General features: G+C 44.5%; 1 protein-coding gene across 4 annotated transcripts in view; it reads right to left on the minus strand.

Moving 5' to 3' along the window:
* Positions 1 to 5,193: 5,193 nt before the first annotated feature.
* Positions 5,194 to 20,714, minus strand: part of LIPH (lipase H) — a 42,728-nt gene continuing 27,207 nt past the window's right edge. The window contains exons 6-11 of one of the 4 annotated variants that reach the window (XM_057739147.1): positions 19,772 to 19,939; positions 18,359 to 18,454; positions 16,531 to 16,642; positions 12,432 to 12,485; positions 8,056 to 8,175; positions 5,194 to 6,777 (exon numbers count right to left, since the gene is read on the minus strand). In XM_057739147.1, coding sequence (XP_057595130.1) covers positions 6,696 to 6,777; positions 8,056 to 8,175; positions 12,432 to 12,485; positions 16,531 to 16,642; positions 18,359 to 18,454; positions 19,772 to 19,939 — 632 coding nt within the window. In that variant the 3' untranslated portion in view covers positions 5,194 to 6,695. Of the gene's footprint in view, positions 6,778 to 8,001; positions 8,176 to 12,431; positions 12,556 to 16,530; positions 16,643 to 18,358; positions 18,455 to 19,771; positions 19,940 to 20,714 lie in introns of those variants that run through there. The other 3 variants (XM_057739145.1, XM_057739146.1, XM_057739148.1) reach the window with 3 other exon arrangements.

Below are 20,714 nucleotides of genomic sequence, written 5' to 3' on the forward strand. Positions count from 1 at the left end.
GAAAAATCCAAATCTCAGAAAGATTGTGACATTCCCCAAGAGAGTCACGATTAGAATCCAAGGCACCCTGGGTCCAGAACTAGTGGTCCTGCACCGCGTGGATTCATGGAGGAGGTGGGATTTGACTGCACCGTAAAGGATGAGCAAGATTTCCACAACAGAGACAGGAGAAGGTGAGCTGGGGGGCCCAGTAAGGCACTAACATCCAGTTTCTGTGAAGCCCAGAAGTGTGTGAGAAATGAGTGAGAAGGTGGGAAGAAACTGGAAAGCATGGAAAGGCAGCTAAAGAGTTGGATTTTTTTTTTTTTTTTAATATTGTACGTGGGGAGACACCAACAGAGGTGTTGAAGCAAGAGAATGATTTAGTTCCCGTTTTAAGATGTGTTGCCCTGGCAGGTGATTAGACTACATTCTGAGTTGACAGCTGCAGCTGTTTTGGTGAGAATGGATGCAGGCCTGAGCCAGGACCACAGCAGTGGGGAGGAAGATGGACAGAATGGGAGGAGTTGAGTTCGCAGGACATGGCTGGTTAAATGGAGAATGACAGAGAGGACTCCAAAATGTCACAAGCCTGGACAACAGAAAACCATCCTTGTTGTATCATTCAACAAGGATTTGGCCCCTCTTGGGCCAAATAAGGAGCACCTGTCAGAATTCAAAGTGTACAAGGTCCTAGCAATTCCATGTCCAGGAACTTAACCCATAGATATGCCCATAGGTAGACAAAGATGTATGTTCAAGAGTATTTTCTCAACTTTGTTTTGATATGAGGATATTGGGAAAAACCTAAGTGCCTATCATTTGGGGCCTATCGAGGTTAATTATGGTGTATTCACAAATGGAACACTAAGTAGCTTCCTGAAAGAGGGCGGCAACTCTACCTATCCTGATACAGTACAGCAGCCAGAGAGATGGCTTGGATAAAAATCAAACAAGTTGCAGTGTTAGACTATACTATGACTCATTTGTAAGAAGAAAAAGATATACTTTATCTTTTCAAGATACTGAAGTATTTATGAATGAAATGACAATGTCTGGGATTTGCATCAAAATAATGAGATGGGACTGTAGTGAGTAGGGAGAGAAATAAAACAGGATTGGACATTGAATTGATAATTGCTGAAGCTGGATAATGAGCACATGGAGGTGGATTTTATACCATTTTCCCTATTTCTGTGTATGTGTAAAATTTTCCATTTTAAAACACGGGGAAATGTTCTCAGCCCTCCATTCTCATTTTCCCCCTTCACATCTCCCATTCCAGCTGAACATGCACCGTGTTAGTTTGTGCCTCTGACAACACTCTTCCCTGGCAAACTTCTCTGCCTGAAAATTCCTACTCTTTCATCAATACCCAGAGCAAGTGTCACCTCCTCTGAGAAGCCTCCTCTGGCTCCTACAGTCAGAAAGGTTGTTGCTTCTCTGTGCTCGGGGCTGCCTGTGGCGTGTCTGTATTCCTGTGATTGCAAATACTGTGCTCCAGTGTCATCATCCATCTCCCTAGGAGACTCTGAACACTCCTGTGAGACAAGATCACAGCATCCTACGTCTGTCCCAACCCTTAGCCCTGTGCTTGGCTTATTATTGGCACTTAATAATAGTTTGTTAAATTAATGGACCAGGTCTAGGGAGGAAATGATTGGTTGTTTGGTTTGGAGCATGTTGATTCTGAAAACTCAAAGGAGTATAGGAAGAGAGAAAGTGAATGAATAACGATATTGACCCTGTGCCAGGAATGTGCAGACTAGAGAACAAGAAGAAAAGCTCCTGCTCTCAAGGACTTCACTTTGCCTTTGGTTGCGGGAGAGGATGGAGAGAGTTATAGAGCGTGACAGTGCCACAGAGGAAACACATGGCCAAGCTTCCAGAGAAGCAAGTATCATCATCCCTCTTACAGGTAAGTGGCTGAGCAGGTGTTCAGATGGAGTCACTCTGAGGACTGGCGAAGCGCACGGCTCTGAGTGCTGAGCAAGACTGAACCCTCACTGGCCCCTTCTGAGCCCATGCTCTTTGTTCGGCCCCGCACTGCCTCTGAACAAGCAGGTGAGAATCCAGAGCTCAGGTTAAACATTCAGATTTAGAGGACATCTATCTAGAGGAGAGAGTTGAAATGGGAACGTCTCTTGGGGACACTATGAGAGGGAAAGTAACAGCAGCTGACGTTCATGGAGTCTAAGCACACTCGATCCCACAGGAAGCCTTTTACACACATGAATGTATTTATTATGTAACAACCTTCATGAGGCAGGGCTCTTAGCAGCCCCCACTTTACAGTCCAGAGAATGGAGGAAACTTAGGCAGAGTGAAGTCGGCCAACAGAGGTCACACCCCAGCAAACAGCAGAGCCTAACCACCTACCCTACACTGCCTTTTTCAAAGAGAAGACTGAGATCAGAAGCCTGGAAAGGGTATAGTGGAACTGGTGAAAGAGGACAAGATTTCATTCAGGGATGCTGGATGAGAGTAGGGTAGGGGAAGGGTGCACTGGGGGCCCAAGAAAAACTGTTAGAAAGGAACCCGTGTGCAGTGTCCGAGTCCGTGGAAGATCCAGCAGGGAGACCTGAGGGGCTGTGGGACTCAGCCAACACCAGGTGGTAAGGGACCTTTGACAGAGCCCTTACGGGAGGTGCACACCTAATGTCCTGCAGGCTCCCTGCCCGAGCCCCTGCTCGCTGCCCCTGACTTACCCCCCTCGCCTCCCGTTCGGATTTCTCCTGCTCAACCCATCTCCTCTGGGGAAGAGGCCCTGGACTGTGCTCCCCACTCCCAGCCCAGCTCTCCCCAACCCTGACCCCCAGCCCAGCACCTGCAGAGCCAGCTCTAAGCAGCCAGCGCACCGCCTGCAGGCTGCACAGCCCGCACGGGGCCACTCACTCACGGCACACGCCAGGCAGCCGGTAAAGGACGGCAGCAACCCCCACGAGGGACACACGCTGGACTGGGAACAGGTGAGGGCTAGTGGTTCAGGGGAGTGGGAGGGGAGAAAAGCCAAGAGGCTCCCGTGAGAGCGAGTTAGCCAGCCACTCCCCATGGGTCTTTGTCACGGGGCTCAACTGCCTTTTCCGGCTTAGTTGGATCTGCACAGAGCAATTGAAAGGAGTAGCGCTGATCGGACCACGTGGCTTTGCTTCCCCATCCCCGCTCCAGCCACAGCCATGGCAACGGGATGGACACCTGCCCCAAAAGGAGGATGCAAGGGCTGGGTCCTCTCCCTGAGCTTCGGAATTGGGCCACCTGGTGAGTGGCCGAGGACCCAGTGGCCCCACGAACCCCAGGGATCCACAGCTGCCCTGCGGAGGGAGCGGAGCTGAGTCAGAGGTGCATGGCAGAGCACGAGGGTGAGGGAAGGCCCGTGGGCTCTTGTTGCTGAGGACTCCAGGGCGGCCCCCATCCCTGCCCTTCCTGAGGCCTGATGGTTCAGCTCGTCCTGGGGCTCCGCGAATCCTCTCCCTAATAAAATCTGGGTTAATATGAGTGGATCTCTGTTGCTGGCATCCCAGGTCAGGAATGAGAATATGGGACAGGGGTCTGCGGGTGGGAGGTTCTGAGTTTAGGTTTTGGAAATAAGTGTGTTGATGTCAAACAGAATGCAGGTGGGTCCCTCAAGTCCCGAAGGACACATCCACTCCCTTCTGTTCAACAGACATCTGTTGAGCACCTGCTTTGTGCCTGGCATTGTGTTAGGTGCTAGGACAGCACAGACAAATAGGCAGCAGCTGTGGTACCCCAGTCTCAGGAGATCCAGGCATGGAAACATATTACAATATGGCTTAATACAAGCTGCAACGGTAGCGTGTACAAAGCTGGTGGCAAAGTGGGTGGTGGAAGGGAGTCGTGGGCGAGCCAGCCCGGCTTAGCGTCACCCAGGAATGCCTGAGGGTCCTGGAGGGCTTTAGCTGAGGTGCAGACACAGGAGTTGGGGAGAGTAAAATCTCCTAGGCTTCAGGATAGGTGAGCTTCCTGAAGAATGGTATTGGGACCACCTGGAAGTTGCGTTGAAGCGTGAAAACAAGAGCCAGCCTCTCTTTTTCCCCAGGGAGCGTGGGCAGTGGGCCTCCAGAGGTCACAGCAAGAGTAGCAAAGGCTCATGGGAGAGACGTCTAAGGCAGTGAAGGGTGGGCGCCTCCAGGGAAAGGGGCTACGGCTGGGGATGCAGGGCTGGTCCTTCCTCACAACCCAACCTGGCTCCTTAGGGCTCATAAGATAATGGAGAGTGTTCATTTCATTTCATATTTCCTGAGCGCAGACTACATTGTAGGCACCACACTAGGCACACAGCCTGTGCCCGGCAGAGCAGTCTAGTGGAGAAGACAGACATTAACCAAATAATCACACACATAAATGTAAAAAAAAAAAAAAAAATGCAGCTTAAACAGTGCTATGGAAGGAGAGGTCCAGCAGGCTGTATGGCGAAATGAGGGCCAGGAAGACTCCCCCGAGGAAGTGACCGTCCAGCTAAAGTCCAAACGCTGAGTGGGAGATATCGGTGAAGATGGGAGGGAACAGGGTAGGCTGTAGTTGAATTGCATCTTGGGTTGGGGACTCAGACAAATACATGGAAAAAAGGAAGGGAAGAGAGGCAAGGATAACGAGAGACAGAGTCGAAAGTTCCAGGGGCCTTGGGAGAAAGATTATGAGAACAGAGTGGCCACACCTCTAACTGCCTTCATTTCACCTGATCACTCTGACATGAAACTCACTGAAATTCACCTCCACTCCAGGAAACAAACCTCCCTCCTTTACTCCTTCATTTATCTGTTTGTTCATCCACCCACCTACTCCAGAGTGAGGTGGGCGCTGTGCTAGGAGAAACAGCTCAGAGAGACCCACTGGTGTGAGGAGCTTATACATTGACAGAAGTGCTGTTGCTGGCATTTTCTTGCTGTTGTTTTGATCCCCTGCTTACCAAGGAAGGCAGAGAGGACAAAGCAGTGATTGTGCTAATCAAAATACAGGACCAATAAAACTCTGAAAAGAAATCAGGACCTGTCAGCACTGCAATCTCTGTATCCATCACTGCTGAGGAAACGTGGGAAGGAGGAAGGCTGATGAGATGTCCAAGTGGGCAGGAGCATCGCTGAGCCTTACTCCTTTCAGAGTTCAGACATGCGTTGCCGGCATCCCTCACTTAACTGGAAGAGACTCTGGATTTGCTATATGTGTATAAATAAAGATAAGGTGTGCCACACAGGATTATATTTACAGAGTTCCATCATTTATGAAAGAGAGTGTGTTTCTTTAAAATAAGGCTGTTCACACAGAAAGCAGTGGAGGAGCAGTCACCTGGATGGGGAGGAGGTTCATGGACCTGTGACTCTGGAATCCCAGGAACCTTTCTGCAGTGGCCACAGCTGGGGGATAGGTGGTGTCTGCTCCTTTGGCTCTGTCTCCGCCCTGGGCATCTGACCTCAAGGACCATCTTCTGGTGGTTCTGACCTCTCCGACTTTGGACCTCAGGGGCCTCTTGACTTGGCTGCTGTTGTCATTCCAGATTCATGGATCCCACCTCTTCCTAGGGAAGCCTGAGAATTCCTCAAACTGGAAGCTTCAGGTGCTCCAAGAGCAAACCGGTAAGTGCTTTGAATTTACGTTAGCAAAACATGTGAATGTATTTATTCAGCATCGCTCCAAAAGGTTAAGGTTAATAACCTCCAACAAGTGGGGTTATGGATAGCATATTTTCATTTTGCATCTGTGTGTTTTCTAAATTTCCTTCAATAGTGACAGATTACAGTGGTAATAAAGAAAAACAAAACGTTTCCTAAGTACTGCTTAAAATGAGGGTTGCGTATAAAGTGATGCTTCTTCACCTTAAGTGAAAAACAAGCTCTGCTTTTCCTCTCCTGCCTCTCGCCCCACCCCTTGTGCCTGTGAGCAAGGCTGCCCCACTGCTTCATCTGCCCTTCTTCCCTCATGCACTTACCGTCTAGTCCCAGCAGCTGCCCTCTTGGCTGTTGGTCTGTCCCCACCTCCTCCTGCCCCAACCCCACTTTAAACATGGCAGGAAGCCAGGGGTGTGGCTTTCCTGCCTTTCCAGAGCAAATAGCCGGAGAGAGAAGCTGGTGTTGATAAGGAGAAGCTCTCTTATTCCATATTAGATAAACCATATCAAAATAAATAAAAGCATATTCACACGTATCAAGCCACTCACAGATGTGGCACCCAGAGGATTTCAAAGAACCCTTCACAGCCTTGCCTCCCAAACCCACCCAAGAGCCCTGTGAGGTAGGCTGGTTTCCACTCCTTCTCTGTGCAGAGTCTGCAGGGAGCTGGCATAGGGAACGTGGGGGTGAGTCCAAAGTGAGGTCTCCAGCCAGTCCTTCCCTTTAAGTTGCTTGGCCGGCCACTGTGATGGGTAGAACTGCCCAACTGACAGGCAGCAGAATTGACAAGTCGGAACAAATGAGGCCCCAGGACACAACCTAACAAGGTGCTGGGCCGCCGGGGAGCCTGGATATTTCTGACTTGCCCTACTTAGGGGCTCCCTTCCCAGGGCTGTTTCATAATCCAAAGTCATTTGACATTTTGCAATGTGACATCCACAGGACATTACTAGAGGGAAAAAAGTAAATAAATAAAACCTGGTTGTTCCGTGCTTTTTGTGCCTTGAGGAGAAGGGGAGGTGAAGCTTTAAAAATCCTGTAGCTGTAGCATTGATGTTGCTGGTACCTGGGGGTCCTGACAATAGTTTACCTTTACAACTCTGGGCAAAGAATAGGTTGGAAGACTGTTTCAACGTTTTCCATCAATACAAGATCATACCGACACAGCTGGGGCCTGTAAAAATGAGATATCCTTGTCAATATAATTCTACTAGAGTAAATTATATTATCTCTTTGGGATATAAAATTATTTAGCAATTATTTTTAATGTTCTAGGAAAATACGTGTAGTAAATAAGCAAAGCACCATCAACAACAGCAAGAAAATCAGGATGTGAAATTTTATTTACCACATAACTTCAGCTAGGGTTCAAAACAAAGAGAAAGAAGCTTAGAAGGAAATAACCAAACATTTCAACAGTGGTTGCCTCTGAATGATGACATTATCCATGATATTCTTCTTTCTTTCTAACACTTTCTGTACTTTCCAGATTTTATGAAATGAATATGTATTCCTTTGATAATCAGGGAAAGAAGTATTAAAAAGTCCCAGTTTTAGGATGTAATGACTATCCTCTTAGAAACAAAACTTGTATTATCAAATGTGTTAGGGTATCCCAAACCTTCAGGAAAAAGGAATTTATACACATAAAGTAGTAACTGCTCACATCATTTCCTGCCTCTCTCTGTCCAGAAATTGAATGCTAGAACTATACGTAGCAGTGCATCACTCACAAAACACACGTACCATCACAGCTTCATTCTCTCTCCCTCTTTTAGTCCTAGCATCTCTCTCTCCACACACACGCATGCACTCACACACTTTCTCTCTCTACACACACACACACACACACACTTTCTCTCTCTCTCTCCGTTATTTATTTTTTCTGAACCGATTGAGAATAGGTTGTTTACCCCTTAATACTTCAGTGTGTATTTCCTAAGAACAAGGATATTCTCAGTGCGGTTATCAAATGTACATTGATATAGTACTTTTATCCTGTATCAATAGAATAATATTATATTCCAGTTCTGTACCTTTTTAAATAGCCGCCTCTGTTGTATCAGTTTGCCAAATTATATGAGGCTTTCTTTTCTACAACACATATGATCAGCTTGCAAGCAGCCTGGGTGGAGTGGTTAGGGAGGACTAGTGTAACTCTAAGCATATAACAACATTGTTTCTTTGGATTATTGGACTGTTTATCTTTAAGTGCACACCAGTGGATTTTTCTTGGATTACTGGACAATTTATTTTTACCAAGTCAAGTTTTGGAAAACCCCTCACTTCCTTCATTGTGATTGATGAAGTCCTGTTAAAACACCAGACCAAGCAGATTGGACAGGAACCAATAACATCTTTGGAAAACAGGGGCTTGTCAGACCCTGCCTCAGCTCACCTCTCTGGATGGGCAAGTGACCTTAACTTCATTCGGAGAATCCTGAGCTTGTACCTCGGGCCTATTACAGATCCCGTGGAGAACATCAAGGAAATGGCTGCCACTTGATCCAGATCTTGATTGAATCTTGCAAGCAGACTCACTTGGTGGTATTTATGAAATGTTGCGGGTTCACTGGAAGGAAGAAATAATATATTTTTAAGTGGATATAAATTACCAATGAAAGAAAACAAGTTTTTGTGTTTGTTTTTTTGGGAGGGGTTGGCTGCGTTGGGTCTTTGTTGCTGTGCATGAGCTTTCTCTTCTAGTTGTGGTGAGCCAGGGCTACTCTTCCTTGCAGTGCACGGGCTTCTCAGTGCGGTGGTTTCTCTTGGTGTGGAGCACGGGCTCTAGGCGCATGGGCTTCAGTAGTTGTAGCACTCAGGCTCAGTAGTGGTGGCACGCAGGCTCTAGTGCACAGGCTCAGTAGTTGTGGCGTACGGGCTTAGTTGCTCTGAGGCATGTGGGATCTTCCCAGACAGGGATCAAACCCTTGTCCCCTGCATTGGCAGGCAGGTTCTTAACCACTGCGCCACCAGGGAAGTCCAAGAAAACAGTTTTGAAGCCTGCAAATCACTCATCAGCAGATAGCCATTTGACCCTGTAGCCTGCACTTTGCCCACTTTCATGGGCAAAGTCCATAGGATTCCAAGGACTGCATAAGTGAAGCTGCTGGCCCCAGGACTAATGAAATGCTGTGACATTAGAGAGGTACGGGCTGCCTGCTATAGCCAGACAGCATCCTCATCTCTTGACATGTCTCCAGTCCCCTAAAAAATTCTGCAAGGTATTATTGTCTTCATTTTACAGACGAGGAACAGGTGCCTGCAGAGCTAAATCTCACCCAGGTCACAGGGCTTATCTGTAGCAGTGCATGGATCAAAACCCAGTTCTGGCTGAGTTCAAAGTTATGGTCTTTCCATTAAACTGCATTCCTAGATGCATAGGTGTATTTTTTAGCCAAACTAGTTACTGATTTAGAAGTTGTGGAAGCATATATTTTTTCAGTTCTGTCTCTCAAGAGAAACCTTAAAATAGCTACAATCCAGGTTCCAATACTTTTTTCCAAGTGTGTGGAGATGTTTCCTACAATTGGAATCCCAAACTGAGCCTAAGGTGTATCCACTGGAGAGGTTCAGCTGGGTACTGTCCCTCTGGGTAGGCTATGGAGAAATGATTGCTCTAGAAATGCATCCTTAGTTTGGAGGTGGGGATAAGGGTGAGGAAGTGCCTGTCACCCCAGCCTCACTGGAAACATGTGTCAGTCCTGTGGAGAGCAGAAGTGCCACATGTAAAACTAATCCAAAATGTTGCCCAGATTTTGGTTTCCATCTCCACGAAAAGGAACTAGGGCTCCCTGGAGAAATGGTTGATTCCAGGACTAGGGCAGGGAAAGTACAGTGATCCTGGAACAACGTGTATGCCGAAAAGTAAGGAAACACTCAAAGAGTAATAGAGATATTCAAAAGACTATAGAATCATTTCACACTCAGTAGGATGGCTACTATGAAAAAAAAAAAAAACAGAAAATAACAAGTGTTGACGAGGATATGAAAAAACTGGAACACTTGTACAATGTTATGGGAATGTAAAATGGTACAGCCACTGTGACAACCATTTTGAAGGCTCCTCAAAAAACTTAAAATAGAACTACCACATGATCCAGCAATTCTACTTCTAGGTATATACTCAAAAGAATTGAAAGCAAGGTCTCAGAGACATTTGCACACCCATGTTCATAGCAGCATTTTTACCATAGGCAAGAGGTGAAAGCAACCCAGAGGTCCATCAATGGATGAATGGATTAAAAAAATTTGATTTGTATATACAGTGGAATATTATTCAGCCTTAAAAATAAATGAAATCCTATCACATGCTACCACATGAATGAGACTTGAGGATATTATGCTAAATGAAATAAACCAGTCACAAAAAAGTAAATATTGCTTGATTCCACTTGTATGAGGTATCTAAAGTAGTCAAGTTCATAGAAACAGAAAGTAGAATGGTGGTTGCCAGGGAGTGGGGGAAGGGAGAAATGGATGTTGTTATTTAATGGGTACAGAGTTTCAGTTTTGCAAGATGAAAAAGTTCTGGATATCTGTTTTACAATAATGTGAATATACTTCATGCTACTGAATTATACACTTGAAAATGATTAAAACGGTAAATCTTTTTTTTTAAACCACAATTAAAAATACATTAAAAGAGCACCCAAAAAAGGGGGGAAAGGGGGGCACTGGCCAGATCTGGGACAATTTGAATATCAAAATAAATAAATAAATGATAGTAACTGATTATAAGTCCCCATTAATAAAATAAAAATCCAGAAGTCCATGTTGATATAAACAAATGAATAAATAAATAGAAGAGAATGCCTTTCTTTTCTTTTTTTTTAAGCTCTTTATTGGAATATATTTGCTTTACACTCTTGTACCAGTTTTTGAGGTACATCAAAGTGAATCAGCTGTATTTATACATATATCCCCATATCCCCTCCCCCCCGTGACTCCCTCCCACCCTACCTGTCCTGGCCCTTTAAGGCATCACCCATCATCAAATTGATCTCCTTTTGTTATACAGCAACTTCCCACTAGCTATCTATTTTACATTTGGTAGTGTAAATATGTCTATGCTACTCTCTCACTTTGTCCCAGCTTCCCCTTCGCCTCCCACCCCAGCCCCGTGTCCTCAAGTCCATTCTCTACATCTGTATCTCCACTCTTGCTCTGCCACTGGGTTCATCAGTACCATTTCTCCATATATATGGGTTAGAGAATGCCTTTCTTAAATGTTGAATTAGAACAATCATTTGGCAGCCATCAGAGTAATAATTCAACCATGAAACATTACAGTTAGTGGGTAAAATTTAGGAGTAATGGACCATTTTCATGGTCTCAAAGTACCTACCCACAAAATACTAATTAATTACAAAGGGAAAAATAGTAACTTTAAAGTGGAGAAACTTGGCAGAAATCACCTGAATCAATTGATCCCCATTAATGAAACAAATCAAAATTGTGAGCCTCCTGATAGGATGCACTGAGACAAACATGACATCACCTTTGTGCTATCTTTGCCAAAGGTCGTGATCTGAATCTAATCATGAGGAAACATCAGGCAAACCCAAACTGAAGACATGCTAAAACTAGTCTACCTGTAATCTTCAAAAGTGTCAAAGAGTCAAGGAAATGCAGAACTATTCCAATGTGAAGACCAAAGAGACAGGACAAACACAGCCCGTGATCCTGGATTGAATCTCTCCTACAAAGGACGTTATTAGGACAATTAGTAAAACTAGAATGAGGTCTCAGGATCAAATGGTAGTAAGGTATCAATGTTATTTCTCTTATTTTGATGGTCAATTGTGGTTATGTAGGAGAATGTCCTTGTGTGTAGAAAATACACACTAAAGTGTACTTTGGGTTGATGAGGCAGCTTGTTGGCAATTACCATAGAATGGTTCAGAAAAAGAAAAGGCTCTTATTACTACTGAAACTTTCCTGTAAACTTTAATTTTTCACAATAAAGAGCAAAACAAAAACAAAACAAAACTTATAGGAAAGAAGTAGTTTAACCAAAAAGGGTTATAAGCAGTACCACTCTGGTCCTCTCTTGATCAGAGTGTAGCAAAAGAAAAAGGGATCCTTTCCCACGTCTCCAAGGGCAACTGTGGAAACAGGACAGGGCAGGGACTCCAAGAGAAAGCAATGCCACTTGCAGATGGCAGAACCCAGTGGGGGTACCAGGAAGGCAGGAGAGGAAAAAGGAGATCTGCAGCTGACCAGTTGTCCCTGAGTACAGATAAGACGCCCTCTTCCTTCTAGAAGGATATTTGGAAATGCACAGGGAGGCACTAACCAAGGGTTGGATTCATACAAGAGGGACTTCCTTGGTGGTCCAGTGGTTAAGACTCTGAGCTCACAACGCAGGGGGCCAGGGTTTGATACCTGGTCAGGGAACTAGTTCCCACATGCATACTGCAACTAAGAAACCACATGCCACCACAAAGATCCTGTACAGGGCAACAAAGATCCCACTTGCTGCAGCTAAGACCCAATGCAGCCAAATAAATAACGTTTAAAAAATATACTTTAAAATGATAAAGAATAGAGTGAGAGCCAGTGAACTATGAGTTCTGGCAAGTGCAGCAAAATACATTTTTAAAAATAAAAATAAAAAAGAGTGAGATCCTGTGAACTATGGGTTCTGGCAGTATGGTGCACTAAATACCCTGCAAACAACTCATAAGAGTGGACACAAACAACAAAACTAAAAACCTTTTAAATTACATTGAGATAAGAAGAAAGGAAAGAATACTCAAGAGAAAAGAAACGCTCAAAATATGTGAAAACGGAAATCCAAATAGATAAAAGGAATACTGCAGTCACCTTTTGTTGGTCTTTTCTGAAACTTGGTAACCTTGAACTTCAGTTTTCATGGCCCTGCAGTGCAGCAGGACATCAAACATGAATTCTATGGGCCGCTCAAGGTGGGGAGTTGAATAGGAGAACTCTGGGGGAAGAGTGAACTAAAGATGAACTTGAAGTAAACAACCTTCTACCGCCTCCGGACAGAAAATTCCCTGCCTCAAATCTCGGCACTGTGAGGAGCCAGGACGCAGCAGACTGCCCTTCACAGGGGTCAGCAGCTCAAATTCAAACTACTTGTGGTCAGATAAACCTCAAGTTTAAAAATTAAAGTAATCCCAGGTTGATGGCATCTCCAGGACCTTGACAGAGGAAAAGGCAAATCCTTTCTGGAGACATCTACTCAGATCCTCAAAGAATTCCCGCACATAGTGAAATAATTATAATAATAAAGGCATGGTGGGGGGTAGCCACCGGTTGTAGGCTCTATGGCCTCCAGCTGCGGGCAGGAGGGCAGGAGGACCCACGGCCGCTCGCTCGATTCTGGCTGGCAGGGCGGGGCCGCGCAGCTGCCGCTGCACACAGCGCCTGCGCAGCAGCTGGGGGAGGGGGCCCCTCCTGCTCCGCCTAGGTGCGAGTGCGGAGGCCCGCAGGACCGAGTACTGGGGCTTGGGAACACCAGAGAGACCTTCCCAGTGGAGCCGTGTGCCCCGGGGCAGAACTGGAGTACAGGTTCTGTGCGACCCAGAAATTCCACTCCTAGGTGTACACCCAAGAAAAATGAAAACATATATCCACACAAATACACACATTATGTTCATAGCAGCAGTATTCATAACAGCCCCAAAGTAGAAATAACACAAATACTCATCAGCTGGGGAAGGATAGATACAATGTGGTATATATGTGAGCGGAGTGGTGCAGTGGAAGCACACTGCACCAGAAGTCAGTGGATTAAAAGAAAATGTAGAATATCTGTACAATGGAATATTATTCAGCCATAAAAAGGAATGAAGTACTGATGAATGCTGCAACATGGGTAAATCTCGAAAACATTATGCAAAGCAAAAAAAAGCCAGACACAGAAGACCTCAAATTGTATGATTCCATTTATACAACATGTCCAGAGGAGGTAAATCTATAAAGATAGAAAGCAGATTAGTGGTTGGCAGGGGCTGGGCAGGAGGGAAGAAGGGGGAATTACTACTGATAAGTAAGGGGCTTCTTTTTGAGATGATGAAAATGTTCTTAAATTAGATGGTATCGATGGTGGCACGTTTTGTAAATATACTAAAAACCCCTGAATTATAAACTTTAAAAAGGCAAATTTTATGATATGTAAATTCGATCTCAATTTTTTTAAGGTTAAAAAAAAGAAATATGTCTAAAACATGTATACAGGGAGAATCAACAGCCAGGTAACATCCTTGAGTGTGTCTTCATTTGTAGCCATAGCCTGGTAGGACAATAAACTCAGGGTACATACTCTAATATTATTTCTCTTTTCTTAAATTGTAAAAAGTACTAAATAGTACAATGTTAAAGTTTACCTTGCAAAAACGAGAAAAGTGGCCATAATCTTACTACAAAATAGAACAATTACTTCCTTTTTTCCCATATATTCTCTGATTGGTGATGACTTTTTCACAAACATGACTAAAATAAAGATGTTAAGGTCTCCATCTTAATCAAGAAACAAGCCTCCAAATACAGGAATTCCTACTTGGGAGAAATTCACTATGTAAAATTCAAACTTCCAAAACATATGTAAAGCAAATACATAACCAGTTATTGGCACAAATACCCAAATTTTGCTGAGTGAGTGCTCCTCATAATGTAACTGCACAATCTCCCCTGCTGTTTCTTAGACTGTCCAGGTGAGGTCTCTGCCTACCTTCCTCAGTGAAGCTACCTGAGGCTGGTTCCTCAACATGCGGCCCCTAGCGGTTCCCTCTCTCAAAATGCTGCCCCACTGTGTTTGGGGACGTTGGTGCTGAAGGGAGTGTGATATTGGCCAAATCTCTTGCCCTCTCTGAGCCTCAGTTTCCTCATATATAAAATAGGGATGGTAATACCACTTCACAGGGTTTTAGTGAGAATTACATTAGCCAATGTCTGTAATGTGCTTGGTTCAATAAACAAAGGCTGTTGTTATTATGATCCAAGGATGCATTTTAAAAAGCCACTTCCGGGGACTTCCTAGGTGGCACAGTGGTTAAGAATCCACCTACCAATGCAGGGGACACGGGTTCAATTCCTGGTCTGGGAAGATCTCACATGCTGAGGAGCAATGAAGCCCATGCACCACAACTATTGAGCCTGCACTCTAGAGCCCATGAGCCACAACTGTTGAGCCTATGTGCCGCAACTGCTGAAGCCCATGCGCCTAGAGCCCGTGCTCCACAGCAAGAGAGAAGCCACTGCAATGAGGAGCCCGCACACCGCAATGAAGTGTAGCCCCAGCTCGCCGCAACTAGAGAAAGCCCGTATGCAGCAACGAAGACCCAGTGCAGCCAATAAATAAATTAATTAATTAATTAAAAAGCCACTTGCAAACCACCCATCCACACCTTCCCTATTTGTCTACACAGTGAATCCATAAGGCAGTTGCCAGTTGCAGATGACATTCTATGTGGTCCTCTATGGGTGAGGCCATGGGACAACCCAAGTGTCTAGTAAATAATACGACCCAGGAAACATCTCTTGTGTAAATGAATAAAATGAGCCTCAAATTCCTTCACTTAAAGTAAAGAGTTTGGGGTTTTCCCCCCTCTTCCCTGATTATAAAAGTAATAGATGAAAAAAAGTTTTGGTTATTTTAGAAGTATATATACAGGGGCTTCCCTGGTAGCACAGTGGTTAAGAATCTGCCTGCCAATGCAGGGGACACGGGTTCAATCCCTGGTCCAGGAAGATCCCACATGCCGTGGAGCAACTAAGCCCATGTGCCACAACTACTGAACCTGTACTCTAGAGCCCAAGAGCCACAACTACTGAGCCCATGAGCTACAACTACTGAAACCCTCGCACCTAGAGCCCGTGCTCCACAACAAGAGAAGCCACCGCACTGAGAAGCCTGTGAACTGCAACGAAGAGCAGCCCCTGCTTGCCACAACTAGAGAAAGCCTGCACACAGCAATGAAGACCCAACACTGCCAAAAATAAATAAAATAATCTTAAAAAAACATAAAATTTAAAAATTAAAAAAACAAACTATATATATATACACACATATATATAAAATCACAGAAAATCAAAAAGTAAAGAGAAACTTAAAAAAGCACTCATATTCCTACCACCCAAGGAGCAGTCTAACATATTTTGGCATGTTTCTTTGTCATTATTTTTCCATTGTTGAGCTAAAATTATACTTTATATAACTTTATATCCTGCATTCTTTTCACTTCATACATTATAAGCATTTCGTTTAATGTTTCATGAATAACTTCAGTATTTGAATAATATTATATGAGAATATTTAACTAACCATTTTCCCATTGTTGGATTTTTAGGATGTTTCCAATTTTTTATTGCAAATTACATTTTCTGAGTTTTGGAAACATACATACGTATGTTTTTATGTATGTATATTATGAGCTCAGAAAAGAATAGAAACGTGTATGTGAGTAGGTGCCTTTGGGAATGGGATTGTTGGGATGGGGCAAGGATTTGTACTTTATGTTACAAACTTCTTTACTGTTTAAATCATTTACAGTGAGCAGGGATGACTTTTGGAATTAAATATTTAAGCAAAGGAAGAAAGGAGGACAGGGAGAAAAGGAGGGAGGGAGGGAGAAAAGGAGGGAGGGAGGGAGAAAGGATGAAGGAAGGAAGGGAGTGAGGGAAAGAGGGAGGAAGGGAGGGAGGAAAGGAAAGGCAAGAGGAAGGGAAGGAAAGAGGGAGGGAAGAAAAGGGATGAAAATTCCTGCACCAGTTCCATTTGTAAACAGCCTGGAAGATCAAGAGCGGCAAGAAGCAACTAAGCAATATATCCCCTTATATCTTTTATAGAACAAAGATGCATACAGACCTATAATCTAAAAGCAGATATGTTTAGGATTTCATTTCTCTGAGCAAAAAAAGGAAATAGTAAGCTGTAGAGGATCCCAGCCCAACTTACTGATTGATTTTGGATTCTGTGGTGTTTCCAGCTTTGTCTCTCAACTTGATTGTAATGGATCCTCTTCTTACGTTCTTGTTCCAAGTTATAATATCCACAAAGTAATGATATACTACAAAACAGGGAGGGAACATGGTAAGAGAAGAATATTCCCAACTGTTTTTCTAAAGGTTCAGTTCCTAAAAACCCAGCCTCCCTAATAACTGAGTCTCTTTTTTCTCTTCCTCTAGTTTTACTGCAAAGATCCAGGGCAGAATTTTCTAATGTTTCTTTCTATCCTCTTTGGTAAAGATAGCCTGAGTGATGGCAGAATTCAGTGGTATCCAATTGCCATGTTTAGGCATCACTCTTGGATCAGTGTTTCCACCTTATTGACTAAGTCTCATGGCTTACTGTCAAGAGGGACTGGTTCACTTCGATCCTTGCCCATTTTACAATAAACCAAATCGGGGGCCGTGTAGAGACCCTCCACAGCTGCCAAGGTCTTCCTCAATCTGGGCCACGTCCACCAGCCTCCCCTGCCTCCCTCATCTCTTCCCCAGTCATGCCACACCACCTGCACTGCCATGCTCTCTCTTGCTTCTGGGCCTTTCCCCAACTTGGACACTCTTACTTTGCCCCTTTTGCCAATTCATCCTTCAGGTTTTAGCTTAATACTTCCTCCAGGAGGACCCTCAGACTAAGTCAGGTCTCTCTCAGAGCTCTTATAATGCTCTGTATTCTCTCATCATTAGTCAGCATGCTTTACTGTATTTACAAAATACAAGAAAAATGATAATCAAAAAAGTGGTAAACATATGTGTACATCTATACAGATATTCCCAGTGTAATGTCTTATGGGGTTTAAAATAAAAAGCTAAAATATACTACAACAATAACTGGAAAGGAGTGGGTTTTCCTCTTTGTAATCCCAGCAGTAATATCTGTGGATACCCATTAATTCCTACTAAATAAATGAGAGCACATAACATGTCCAGAGAACTATTCTTCCTCCCCAAGGTCAAGGATGCTCTGGGGAGATGGGGATCCCACCATGATAGTCAGATTTGCTATCTCTCGGTCAGACTTGCAGAGAAAGGAGAGGCTCAGGGAGATGACAGTCCCACAAGGGAATAAGGTCAGCTATGGAGTTGCCATTTCATGGGCTTGCCCCACTTGGATTGGGCAGGTACCAAACCCTGGGCTGCCACGCATGGCCCCAGAGGAGGAGGGAAATCTGGTGATCGGCAGCCTCTTTTATAAGGGTTGATCCCCCAAAAAGTGAAAAGGGAGATAAGATTGTAAGATGTACATCTGCCCAGGAAAATTCCTACTTGCTTTCCGGGGCATCGAATCATCTGCTGCCCTGTTTAGCTCCCATTTGGAATACTCAGCCTCTCAATGTCTTTAGGAGATCACTGTGGTTGCTTTGGAGCTATAACTGGCCTGTAGATGTGGCTGACAGCTGATTTTTCCTAGCTACAATCTCATGTCTTTTGGTGATCAAGCAAATTTTCTGCAAGACCACAGTGATTAGAGAGGCCATCCAGTGGCGCTAACAGTAACGATTTGTTGAGATTTTAATCCTTATAACCTGGAAGACAGGCATGATTATCCCCATTTTACCAAGCAGGACATTGAAACTCAGAGAGGTTAATTATCTTGACCAAGATCACACAGCTGTTATGTACAGGATTCAACCTAGGTCCTTCCAACTCCAAAGTCCATGCTTCATCTTGGCCTTCATTTGCCAAGAAGTAGCCAGAAAGCTGAGACTCAGACATTACAAAAAAAAAAAAAAAAAAAAAGAGGAGTTGAGTAACAGGAAACAAGCACATTCACCACTCACTGCAGAAGGGTTTCTCCTCGGCTGTGTCAAAGAATGCTTTAATCATAGGAGGGTCCCTCTTCCTTAAGTAGTCTTTCCAATTATCAGCATAATAGCCTATAAAATAAGTCAGAAAAGTGTAACATTAACATGCATTATATAAATGTAAAAGCAATCGAGGAGAACAGTGGGTTTGACTGCCACCACCAGTGAGACAACCTCCCTCATACCAACCCCCACAGTGAGGACCTGCAGGGCCACCAGGGCAGTGCCCTGTCCGTCACCCCCCATACCTCCCTCACAACCTTAGCCCTAAGAGGTGGGGCTTGCAAAAGGATCCTCCAGTGCCTTTTCCCCCTTTCTACTGACATTACATCACTCAGCCCTGGTTCTCAGTAGCAGGAGTCAGGGTGTGGGTAGATACACACTGGGTAGACTAAAAATAGCACTGATATTTTTCAGTAATACATTCATTTTCTAGATTGTTTAAAACAGATCCAGGTTTTTACCTAGAACAGCATCACTTTTGCAAAGCAATGTGCTTTCTTCAAGAACTATAATTGGGCCCCTAAATTGCATAGAACTTGGAATTGCTGTGTGACTGTGTCAACAGGGAAGGGAACGTCTTCCTTTGTGACTGTGCCTGCAGGAGTAAGGCTGAGGGCCATCCCTGGGGCCTCTCCCTCTCCTTTGTTCCCATTGCCGGGGAGTGGCCTCTACATTCTGACTTAATTCATCTGAAGTGGGACCCGGGCGTCAGTATTATTTAAAAGCTCCATAGATGATTCAAATGCACAATCAAGGTTGAGAACCCGTCGTCTGTAGCATGCCCTGATGTTAACTTGAGTTTTTCCTTGGGGAACAATTAGAAAATTCTCATGACCACCCAGCTGCAAAGTCTTCACCACCTGGAATACTTCTACTAACCCTTAGCAAATATCCAAGCAGCCTCCACGGTGTCTACTACCCAGCCCACACCTGTGTGTGTCCTTGCACATAGCACCGGAGTGTGGCATGAGGGCATTTACAGACACGACTGGTCAGAAGGGATCACCCTGCGAGACCCTCCCCCGGCAGAGAGGTTGTGTGCCTGAAGCGGGTATTTCTGTCCCCACAGGAGCAGACTACGTAAGGTGACTGTATCTGGGGGAGCTTGGAAACTCTTCTGGAACCTTCTTTTTCTTGCTAGAATAAAGTGTCGAGGGAGGTGGCGCTACCTTCTGGATGAAATCCTATATAGATTGCTTTTCTAACATTCTTTATTATTAAGAGACCCCAGAGGACTTCGCAGAACAAATTGGCTAGAAAAAGCTAAGTAAATTTTTTAAAAACAAAGGATTTTCAGGCCCATTTTTAGGTAGTAAAATGGTGCTAGGATTGTACCAAAAATTAGCTCTTTGTTAATCAGAGTGGGAAACTGCTTGCTGGACTTACCCAGAAGGGGACAGGGCTCCGTCTGTGATACGCCACAGTTGACACACTTGCCGTTCCTATAATCCCGATAGGAGTCACAGGGATACGCGGTGATGCTGCAGTTCTCTCTCAGGGAAGAAAGGTACAGGTACATGGACCTCTGGTGGTCACACTTAAAGTACTGCATTCCTTAGTAAAAGGAATGATCAAAGAGTAGAGAAGTTGTAGCATTTAGTAATAAATAGTGCATCGCATATTGTTTACACACATAATTTATCATGTCTCCTACATACCAGGCACTGTGCTAACAGCTTCAGTGTACTTGATTCCATTTAATCCTTATAAAACCACTAGATCAGGATTTATGCTGACAAAGGCAGGAAACAAGAAGATAGGCATGATTATCCCCATTTTACCTAGCAGGACGTTGAGACTCAAGATAGGTTAAAGGACTTGACTTTGTCCTTCCTTTGTCAGTGAAAAGAGGAGGAAATGTCAGTGGTAGTCAGAGCTCCCCCGGAGCTTTTCAGCAGAAGGCAAGCACATTTAAACTAGTAAAGACAGGAGAGAAAGACGGCATTGGGGAGCAGTTGGTAGAAGAAGATCCCCAATGAGAGTAAGCAGAGGAGATGGTTGTGAAAAAGGATGGGAGGATGCTCCCATCGCGGGTCAGATGGGGGAAATGAATGTAAAGACCAACTTTGTGATCTAAGTTTAGGAAAGATAAAATGGCTCCTTCAGTTGGCACCTTGATCTAGGTACAAAAGTCAAATCTAGCTCACCACTAAGAGGTGAGGGTTTACAGCTGGGAAGGTATTTGGAACTGGAAGCATGAGGAGTGATCACAGGGAGTCAGTAAGAGATAAGCATGAGGCTTTTCCGGCATTGTTGAGGGCCATGGAGAAGTTCGCAAGTTTGCCTGGACCTTGTACTTGATCAACAAGACTCCATGACCATGACTACT

Source organism: Hippopotamus amphibius, chromosome 6 (assembly GCF_030028045.1).
Source record: "Hippopotamus amphibius kiboko isolate mHipAmp2 chromosome 6, mHipAmp2.hap2, whole genome shotgun sequence".
NCBI classification, from domain to species: Eukaryota; Metazoa; Chordata; class Mammalia; order Artiodactyla; family Hippopotamidae; genus Hippopotamus; species Hippopotamus amphibius.